Here is an 11,016-nt window from a genome sequence, read left to right as displayed (position 1 = left end):
GAGAATGTTTTATATATATATATATTGTATTTATATATATATATATTGTATATATATATAAATATATATATATATATATTTGTATTTTTCTGAAGTTGGAAACGGGGAGGCAGTCAGATAGACTCCCACATGCACCCGACCAGGATCCACCCAGCATGCCCACCAGGGGGCGATGCTCTGCCCATCTGGGGCATCACTCTGTTGCAACCAGTGCCATTTTAGCGCCTGAGGCAGAAGCCATAGAGCCATCCTCAGTGCCCAGGGCCAGTTTTGCTCCAGTGGAGCCTTGGCTGCGGGAGGGGATGTTTTATATTTTTAATGTTATTATTTTTTTTATTAAAGATTTGTCTGCGAGCCAGATGCAGCCATCAAAAGAGCCATGTCTGGCTCTCGAGCCATAGGTTCCCGACCCCTGCTCTATCCACTGAGCCACTGCCTGGTCAGGCTGATTGATTGATTTTAAATAGAAAAAAAGAGAAACAGTGATATGTTGTTTTGTTTATTTATGCATTCATTGGTTGATTCTTGTATAAACCCTGACCAGGGACTGAATCAACAACTTGACATATTGAGATGACACTCTAACCAACTGCACTACCTGGCCAGTACAGAAACTCTTAATCACTAAAAGTCTTAACACTTTATTTTTTTATTTTTTGTCTTAACACTTTTTAGAAGAATATCAATATAGAACCTTTACAGTTTACCATCTATAATCTGAAAACCAACTGAAAATTATAAAATATGCTAAAAATAACTGAAATAAATGACTAATATAAAGAGAAAAGGGAAGAAATGAAGAGATCCAGGAACCACAGGGCCATCAAAGAGACAGGAGTGCTGCTGACCCTAGCCACCTGGAAAAGCCCTTACCAATGCCACCTAGACACTTCCTGGCTTTGCACATGCTCACCAGCTGCACACCCAACTTCTGGGTGCTGTGCAATGGAACTACTGGCTCTCCTGGTTGCCACACCCCACTGGCCACTGCACAGTCCTTTTCCTGTCCACCTGCACAAAGCACTGCCCTCTACTCACTAAAATGACCCATGGGGTCATCTTCTACAAAGGCAACTGAAAACATTGTGTCAGAAGAAATTTGGCTGGCATTCTCCCAGTTCTATAAGGTAAGACTTAAGAACATTGCCTCTCTCTCTGACTTGCATAAATTTTGTTTAGCTCGCACATTAGAAGGCAGGGGAAAGATGGCTAGTCATCACATTATTAACTGCTGATGAGGCTCTCCTGCTTTAACCAGGACATAACCTGTACTTATGAGACTCAGACATTTTAGAAAACCAGTTAGTCACTGTAAAAAAAAAAAGATTAAAGAAATCATGAAGGCAAGAAATTTACCAAGTGTAGTATAGCCTTTATAGCATCCAGTATATAGAAAGTATAAGGTAAAAAGAGAATTTCAGTATCCAGCTGAAAAGAGAATTTGTAACCTGAAACATGGTTCAGAAGAAAACATCCAAACTGAAGCACAATGAAGAAAATGGGAAATACAGAGAGGAGCATAAAAAACTTGTCAGACATGAAAGGTTTAGAACAAGTATAATTTGAGGTACAGAAAGAAAGGAAAACGTGACAAAAGCAATGTTTGAAGAACAAAAAAATGGCGAAGAATTTTTCAAGAATTCAAGAAATGCTACAAACCCAAGAAGGATTGATACAAGCATTTTACCTAAAGGAAACAATGGAAGGTTTGGATAATTGACATACAGCTGTATTGTAGTCTTAACTGAAAGAGGTCTAAGAGATAAACCGCTTTTATACAGGGAGCAGCTTCAGAACTGCACAAGTAAATGACTTAAGGCAGTCAGACAAGGCAGAGCCAGAATCAAAATTCCTTTCTTTTTTTATTTACTGTATTGATTTCAGTGAGAGAGGAAGGGGAGGGAGGGAGAGAGAGAGAGAGAAAGAGAGAGACAGGAACATAGAGCTGCTCCTGTGTGTGCCCTGATTGGGGAGAGACCCTGCAACCTCTGCACTTGCAGACAATGCTCCAACCAACCAAGCTATCTGGCCAGGGCAATACTTTTTTTTTTTTTTTTTTTTCAGAGACAGAGAGAGACAGATAGGGACAGACAGGCAGGAACAAAGAGAAAGGAGAAGCAGCAATCATCAGTTTTTCATTACAACACTTTAATTGTTCATTGATTGCTTTCTCATATGTGCCTTGATGGGGGGGGGGGGGTGGCTACAGCAGACCGCGTAACCCCTTGCTCAAGCCAGCGACCTTGGGTCCAAGCTGGTGAGCTTTGCTCAAACCAGATGAGCCAGTGCTCAAGCTGGCAACCTCGGGGTCTTGAACCTGGGTCCTCCGCATCCCAGTTCAACACTCTATCCACTGCGCCACTGCTCGGTCAGGCTTTTTTTTTAAGACCGCAAAAATGCTGGTCTTTCACCTTAACCTTTATCCTTAGTAATTATTATTTTGTGATTCTTACACTTTCTTTTTTTTTAATGTCTTTTTTCCAATTGTATTAAAGTACAATAAAATTGTATATATTCAAAGAGTACAGCCTGACCTGTGGTGGTGCAGTGGATCAAGCTTTGACCTGGAACACTGAGGTCACAGGTTCAAAACCCTGGGCTTGCCCGATCAAGGCACAGATGGGAGTTGATGCTTCCTGCTCCTCCCCCCTTCTCTTTGTCTATCTCTATCTCTATCTCTTTCTGTCTCTCTTCTCTAAAATGAATAAATAAATAAAAATAATTCAAAGAGTACAATGCAATGATTTTATATACATATACATTGTAAAATGATTAACACACACACACACACACACACGGCTTCTACAGCCTCTAGTCTAGCTCAGGCATACTTCACTTGCTTTCTTCACCCTTAAGTCCAAGGACATGAGACACTAATAATCACGGAGCCTAATTCTTAGTGTTCAAGGCAGAGATGAGAGCAGGAAGAAGTTCAGATCCTTATCATTGGAGTCAAAGATAAGGTCCGAGTACCCCATGGGGCTCACTGGAGGTTGTTAACTGGAGAGCAGGAAAATACAGAAATCATAGATATAGCCCACCCACACTCCACCCTCAGTCCAGAAACTCCACCAGCTTTAGAGCATCAACCAGTTGCTAATGTACTGGGGCTGCTACTGTTATCCCCAGCCCAAAGGGCCGGTGTAAGTGAAAGGCACTTGAGCTGAAGCTTTTTTAGAGCCATGATACACCCATCGCTGCACAGAGCCTGGGTTAAGAGTGGCCAATTTTGCTAGTAGCCCACAGTCCCAAAGAGTTGAACAATCAGGAGCCATGCTGCCAGCAAAGCTGAATTGTCTACCTCATGATATAGAAAACTTCTCCGGATTTTCTGCACTCCTTTCTCCAAGATACAAGTAGTTAGTTGTTACTTCCTCTCTCTCCCTCTGATTTATTCTTTCTCTGCACACTCATAATTCCCTCAACTCGTTTCCAATATTTCACTTATTCTGTGGTACAGTCTTTCACAATTAGTTGAATGGTTTTTCTGTTTATTTGTTTGTATGTATGTTTGTTTTCAGGCAACAAAAATCCTGAAAACCCAATTCAAGCTTTCAAAAGAATAAATTCTATTGGCTAGTGGCACTGAAACATCCAGAGGCAGTAGGCTTCAGTGCAGGTCAGTCACATCAAGTCAGGTTTCTCTGTTGTTTTCCTGACTTTGCCCTTGTCCAGGGCTCACTTCATCCTTGGGCTGACTTTCCAAATGACCACAGGGGGCTTCCTGAAACAACGGACTCTACATGGTCCCTCTTTTGTGTCTGGGTGAACAAAATTGGAAGCATCTGACAACCACTAAACAAGCTTTCTGAGCTTTGTGCAGAAGTCAAATCACTATAGATAAAAGAACGTCACATAGGTTTACACCTCGGTTACATGATCACTGCTGAAACAATAACTGTAGTAAATGATTTTGAATTGTCTCTGGAACTGGATGTGATACCAATCCCATACAATCCTTAATCTCCTGGCTGCTACATGAGAAAAAAACAGTTAGAATGGTGCCAGGTAGACAAATAAGACATCTGTTATAATTATGATAGATTTTTTTTCTATTACTCCCATAAACCCTGGAAAGCCTAGAAGACAGTCTGACTTATCTCTGTATGTTGGGTCCTACCTCATAGCTGACATATAATCATTATTCAACAGTCACCTGAATAAACGAACAAACATAATAATTGATTTTCCTCAAAAATGTATTTGTCACCAACCATTCCAATAATTCTTAAAGCATATTATAGTTGCAATAATATTTGCACAATATTGTTCAATCCCACCCTGCATGGTTATAATTTTTACCTATTGAGTCCTAGTTCTTTCACTTGATTTCAACACATTAACGATTATTTTTAGAGATGCGATTAACAAAGACTTCAATTGCTATCCTGTTTTCCCTTAAGCAGTGAAGCAGTTGCCATGGAAACAGAATTTAATACCTCTCTCTAGAGCCTCACATCAATGCAATTTGATGAGAGGGACTAACATACTACCTCCTACCTCTATTTTATAAGTCTGAAGTTCTATTACTTCAAAAGATGCAAGTCATTACCGGGGAAAGGCATACTCGATGAAATAACAGGTTTGACAGCTTGTCCCCGAAGATGTTTCAGACCTCTCACCTGGAAATAATTCCCTAATCAGACTTGGAAAAAGTTCTGAATGCTTGAATTGACAAGAAATTCCAAGTCACAAGGACGATTTTACTTAAAGGTGGGAGAAAGAATCATTTTAATTGCTACCATTCATTCAGCACAGTCATAAGCTTGTAGCCTTTTTCAGAGAACCATGCATGGTGATTAAGAGGGAAGAAACATCCTTACTCCACCTACACAAAGAATGAGCTTTGAAATATAATCGAGGTACATTGATGGCGGGGGGGAGGGGAATAGGTTCCCAAGTATCTCTAGGTGAGGCAGCTCCCATTAGCCAAGGGCAATCTTCTGGACAAAGTTGTGTTTCTAAGCCCTCGCTGCCTTCCTCTCGGCAGCTGGGGGAAGGCTATACTGGCTATGTGGGAAACTGTGGAGGGAACCAACAGCGACAACTACATTACATATGAGTAGAAATAATTCATCCCCAGGTCCCCAACTGTCAGCTGGAACAAATTTGTATTGCGTAAAACGAAACTTTGACCTTGTGAGTACTCCGGAATTTTTATTTGGTAGCTCAGTGTGCTGATGGAATTTTCTATCTCATTGTGAGCTGTCTGCACAGTCTATCTCTGTGGGTATATCTCTGAAAGTAATCTGAGTTAGCCCCAAGAAATGTTCTTAAAAAAGCCAGGATGGGATAGATGCAGGTGACAAAGGGGCAGTGGAGGACAGATTACAATACTAGAGCCAACTGTATCGACAGGTACCTAACGCACAGGACCGAAGCAGAGCCGGTAGTGAGGAGACAAGTCAGAGCCAAGTAATCATAAAGGTATTGGGTCTTAGAAATAAGCAGGCAACGGTGAGTTTGTGGATGAGAAGCAAAGCCAAAAGGTACATGTACCGACTGGAACAGGGTCAACAGACTGAGATCAGTACCAGAAAAAAAGGAGAGGCGGAAGTTGAGGCTGGAGTACAAGACAACACCCTGAATTTGTTGTGGAATTATTTTCTTAGTGCAATGGTTTTCAAGTGAACAAACAAAAGGTTTGCTTTTTGATTATCTGCTTGTTTCATTTACAATCCTGGCTCTATCAAGATGATATTTTAAAGATGACACTCTATATATATATCTGTTCTTGGTCTATGCCTTCTCCATCTCTGAAGAAAAAGAAAGGCTATCCACGAACTAGATCAAGACTGATTCTCCCAAGTGTCCTAGTCACCCCAGTTTTGTTCTTTGCAGTATGAACCCTTGCCCGCCTTCCAGCCCCATTCCAGCTGTTCCCAAGGAACATTAAGTTCTCATTAGTATTGTTCTAGGAGAGAAGCAGGTCAATATTGTTAATGGAGTTTGTTCTACATACCACAGGTTTGGAAATACTTTTTATCAAGACATGCACAGGCCTGCTAACACTGCAGACCTCTGCAACAAAGCCAGATCACACCTGCCCATTTCTACTTAGGACTCAGGCATCTTCAAGGTGGCCAGGTTCTCTGCAGGTACTAGTTGGGGCTTTTTCCTTGCCTTCTTCACACTAGGCCCATTTCCAGGTGGCTGGGAACAGATCTTGTTTTCACTTGACTTGCTCTGGACAAAATTCCTGACCTGCTGCTACTCTACCTGATTCTGAACCTTTTTCTCTGTATTGCTTAAAGCCTACCCTCCATGCCTGCACCCATTGAATTCACTGTGGCCATTCTTGGTTTCTTGCCCATTCTTGTTTTCACAGTCCTACAGTACTCTCCACCCTAACTCCATTATAGAATGGCTACAGATGCTAGGCTGGATGGAAGTAGTATCACAGGAGAAAATGTCAGAGGAGAGCTCACAGCAGGACCAAGGCCTTGCAGGTAATTGTAAAGACTTTAGGTTCTAATCCTAGTAAAATGGAGTGTCACTGGAGGGTTTCCAACTGAAAAGTAAACATGGCCTAAAAATGATAAAAAAGGATCACCCTGGTTGTTATTTTAGAAACAGACCACAGCCTGACCTGGGGGTGATGCAATGGATAGAGCATCAACCTGGGATGGTAAGGACCCAAGTTTGAAACCCCAAGGTCACTGACTTGAGTGCAGGCTCACCAGCTTGAGCACAGGTTCACTAGCTTGAGTGTAGGATCAAAGACAGGACCCCATGATCACCGGCTTGAGCCCAAAGTTAATTGGCTTGAAGCCCAAAGTCACTGTCTTGAGCAAGAGGTAACTGGCTTGGCTGGAGCCCTTGTCAAGGCACATATGAGAAAGCAATTAATAAACAACTAAGGTGCCTCAATAACAAGTTGATGCCTCTTATCTCTCTCCCTTCTTGTCTGTCTGTGTCTCTCTCGCACGCTCAAAAAGAAAAAACAGACTACAGAGTGGGTAAGGGGTGAAAGCAGGAAAACCCTCCATGGGACATCAGAACTCAGACTGAGAGGACGGGGCTTCATCCTAGATGGCTGCAGTAGACATGATAAGATGAGGTCAGATTCAGATATGTATTTTTTAAATTGAGGGAAAAAGATTTCCTGACAGATTGGACATGGGCTATGACAGAAAATAATGAAGTCAAGGCTGACTCTAAGAGTTTGGGGCTAAGCAATTATTTAAACATATACTATTTCAGAAAACCATTATTGTGCCTGGCATTAATCCTTATCACAACGCTACAATACAGATGTCATTAGAATGCCTGTTTTATAGATGAGTCACTTGCACAGATTGCTTGAATGACTTATGCAAGGTCCCAGTGAATGCTGTCATTAGCTAAGACAGATCGGTATAGGAGTGAAATTGATTTGGAGCAGGGTTGGGAGCTTACAAGAAACTACTAACCACCCACCTGTCCAGGCTCCGTCCACCTTTTCCTTCAGCTGGTATTAGTCTATTTTATAGACTTTGTGGGGGAGGAAGAAACTTTCCTTTACCCTTAAGGTTCTTTTTGCTGGTCTAATAATTAAATCTAGATGAGACAGATTAACAAGACACCATAACGAAATTTAATTACATACATATGTATGGGAACCCAACATACACAGGAAAGTCAGAGACGCCATTGTGAGCGGTTCTGGGACAGAGAGATAGAATGAGGTATATATAGCATCTGAGCTAAGGATGAGGTAAGACGTCTGGGGCCTCAGAGGGGAGGAGGGTCACTCACAGGACAGTAAGAAAAATGTCCAGTAATAAGGATTTTACCCTGCTTTATAAATAGGCCATAAAGAGTTGTTTCTAGTAATAACTCTTACTATGAGCAAGATCCAATTTAAATTCTTTAAGGAAGAGGTAAAAGTTCTCATGAGTCTGCAGGGTCTCAGTTGCCTTTGCTCAAAATAATCTGCGTACCACAAAAACACATCTTGGGGTGACACGTTCTGAACCCCTACAACTTCTTACCAACAGTGGTTGTATCAAGTACTGTAGGCTGGCACCAGGACTCCCACAGCTGGGATTCTCCTGTGGTGTGCTGTTAAATGTTTACCAGTCCCTTAGGGGGAACAGAAGTAGTACTTGCTGACCATTTGGGGATTTCTGTGGTGGGGATATTCCCGCCAGAGCCAGTTTCAAACAACTTGATTTTGTTGACTTTGGACTTTGGAGGAGAAGCACACCATCTGCCCTCAGCAATAGTACACCGCTAACTGGAACCTTTATGGTATTTTAAAGTGCTCATGAACATCTCACAATAGTACTTTCAGGCTCCTAAATAAGGGGGAGAATTTATGGTTGAAGATGTAGCCAAAGCATTGGAAAAAATAATTTAGACTGGAACTAGAGATTGAAATGTAGATGAAAAGCAAATATAGACAGTAATTCAAAGGATATTGATTAACAAAGGGGCTATTTAACCATAGGAAAGTGAAATGATTGAAATAGTGGTTCCTGTTTGATGGCACAAGGATCCAGTGCAGAGAAGACTAGGGTATAAACCTGAAAAGACTTCAAAGTCAGGTCAACTAATCAAATGTCTTAAGAGTAGGTAGAGGAAGAAGTCCAGGCAGGGCAGAAAAGAGGCATCAGAAGACTCCTTATACCTAGCGATAGCAGACACTGAAGCAGTGTTTGCTTCTGCAAACCAGCTGCTTCTGAATCTCCAGGAAATTTTTATTTTCTATTGAAGTTATTGGGGTGACACTGGTTAACAAAATTATACAGGTGTCAGGCGCACAATTCTACAACACATCATCTGTGCACTGTACTGTGTGTTCACCACCTCAGTCAAGTCTCCGTCCATCAGCATTTATCCTCCTACCCTCCTCCACCTCCTCCCCACCCTCCAGGAGTTATTTTAAAAAATATTTCTGATGCAGTGGGTCCAGGCTGGATCAACGAAATATGTGCTTCTTAAAAGCCCCATAGCAATTTACATATATATATATATATATTTAATTTTTATTTAGTGATTTTAGCAAGAAAGAATGAGAGAGAGAGAGAGAGAGAGAGAGAGAGAGAGGAACATAGATCTGTTCTTGTATGTGCCTTGATCTGGGATCAAACCAGCAACCTCCATGCATTGGGATGATGTTTTAACCAATCGAGCTATCTGGCCAGGGTGCACGCATGTGCGCACAAACGCGCGCACACACACAATTTAGTTAACAGTAGGGGAGATTGTGAGGCAAACTCCCACGTGTGCCCCAGCCTGGATCCACCAAGCAACCCCCATCTGAGGCCAATAATTGAATACCAGGCTATTTTTAGTGCCTGAGGCTGATGCGCTCCAGTGGAACCATCTTCAGTGCCATGCTGAGAGGACCACACTCAAATTAATTGAGCCAATGGCTGCAGGAGGGGAAGAGGGAGAGAATGAGGAACAAAGCAGGAGGAGGAAGAAGCAGATGATTGCTTCTCCTGTGTGCCCTGACCTGGAATTGAACCTGGGATGTCCATACACTGGGCCAAAGCTCTGTTCACTGAGCCACCGGCCAGGGCCATATACATATATTAATAACAGGTTTGAGTACCAGGGAAATATCAATGGCTGGAGGAGTCAGAATATCCAGGAGTCCCAAGAGCAAGTAAAAGACACCTAATTATGAGATTAAAGTTTAGAGCCAGAGCAGTAATGCCCAAAAGGAATAAGACAAAGGTAACACAGCAGCCAACTAAATACACAGGTGAGGACTGAACTAAACACCAAGGACGTGTTAGGCATCCTTAGCAGAAGTTCACAAAGGATCCTATACATATAATCAAGAATTTGTCAATAGGAGCCAAGAGAAAATTTTAATCAGGGAAATAACATTATTATTTTACTTTCACAGTACGGGTAGAGCATAGAATGCAAAGAGACACAACTGGAAGAAAACTAGGCATAAGATGATGAAGGCATAAACAATGACTGTGAGGGGAGGAACGGAATAATGAGCCTGGTTTGGGAGATATTTCAGAGTTAGAACTGACATAGGATATGTGATTATATATGGAGAAGGAGGGATAGGCAGAAACTGGGAATAAGTCCCTCGTTACTAGATATGTAAAGGGAGGAATGGGGAGAAACTGAAGAGGATTTCCTCATAACTAACTAGGGTGATTCAGTAAACAGTGTCATTTGGAGAAACAGGCATCTAAAGGGAGGAAAAAAGATAAGGAAATATGTATTCATCAGGACTCTTGATTGCAAATTTGAGAAAATAAGTCAATTGGCTTAGGCCAAAAAATGGCTTTTCTTGTGGCATGAAATCTAAGAAAAGGTTAAACCAACAATGGGATAGTGGACTGTGGTAGCTGTAATGTTGCCTTCTCAGAATGTATTTTAATATCACTTGTAATAACATGTTCATGTTTTGAGTACAGCTGTGCCTGATCTACCCACAGATATAATGCCAGTATATGAGCTGGGTCTGGCCAATCAGAGAACATATGCTTTTGACCAAAGCGATGCGATCAGAGGTGGAGAGCAGACCTGAGCTCCGCCAATCAGGTTATGCGCCTTTTCCATTAGACCGGGCAGAGACCTTTCCCCGCTTTTGTCTTTGCAGTCACTGTTTAGGGAGGATCAAAGACTGAGACAGCCTGCTACCCTCCTCCTCAGCCCCCTAAAAAAAGCCTAAGTGCATGAGGCTCAATTAACCAAGGTAAAAGTTGAGACAAGCAGAGATGAGAGATGGATAAAAAGAGGAACCTAGCAGTTTTGAAGTATCAGTTCCCGACATTAATAGAGTCCTGTCTAATACAGCTCTTTTATTTTTTATCATATTAGTTTCTTCAATACTCTTCCTAACTATATAAGAAAAGAAACTCCATATTCCCCCTTAGGCTAGTTAGCAACAGGTCTCTGTAATATAAGATTCCTCATTAATACCTGCTGGAAGTCTAGAGATACAGCTGAGCCTCGGGAAAAACTAGACCCAGAGACCGGAACATCACCAGACCAGTCCTCCACCTTTATCTGTGCTTCTCCCTGGGTAACAGTTTTATTCTCTCTCACCTCAGACCA

General features: G+C 41.8%; 1 protein-coding gene across 1 annotated transcript in view; it reads left to right on the top strand.

The window, feature by feature from the left end:
• Positions 1-1,049: 1,049 nt before the first annotated feature.
• TMEM144 (transmembrane protein 144) overlaps positions 1,050-11,016 on the top strand; it is a 53,670-nt gene continuing 43,703 nt past the window's right edge. The window contains 1 exon segment of the mRNA XM_066360181.1: positions 1,050-1,127. Within this exon segment, the coding sequence (XP_066216278.1) occupies positions 1,050-1,127 (78 nt within the window).

Source organism: Saccopteryx leptura, chromosome 1 (assembly GCF_036850995.1).
Source record: "Saccopteryx leptura isolate mSacLep1 chromosome 1, mSacLep1_pri_phased_curated, whole genome shotgun sequence".
In the NCBI taxonomy this organism is placed as follows: Eukaryota; Metazoa; Chordata; class Mammalia; order Chiroptera; family Emballonuridae; genus Saccopteryx; species Saccopteryx leptura.
The sequence above is the reverse complement of the archived record's forward strand: the minus strand, read 5'-3'. Positions and strand labels throughout refer to the sequence as shown.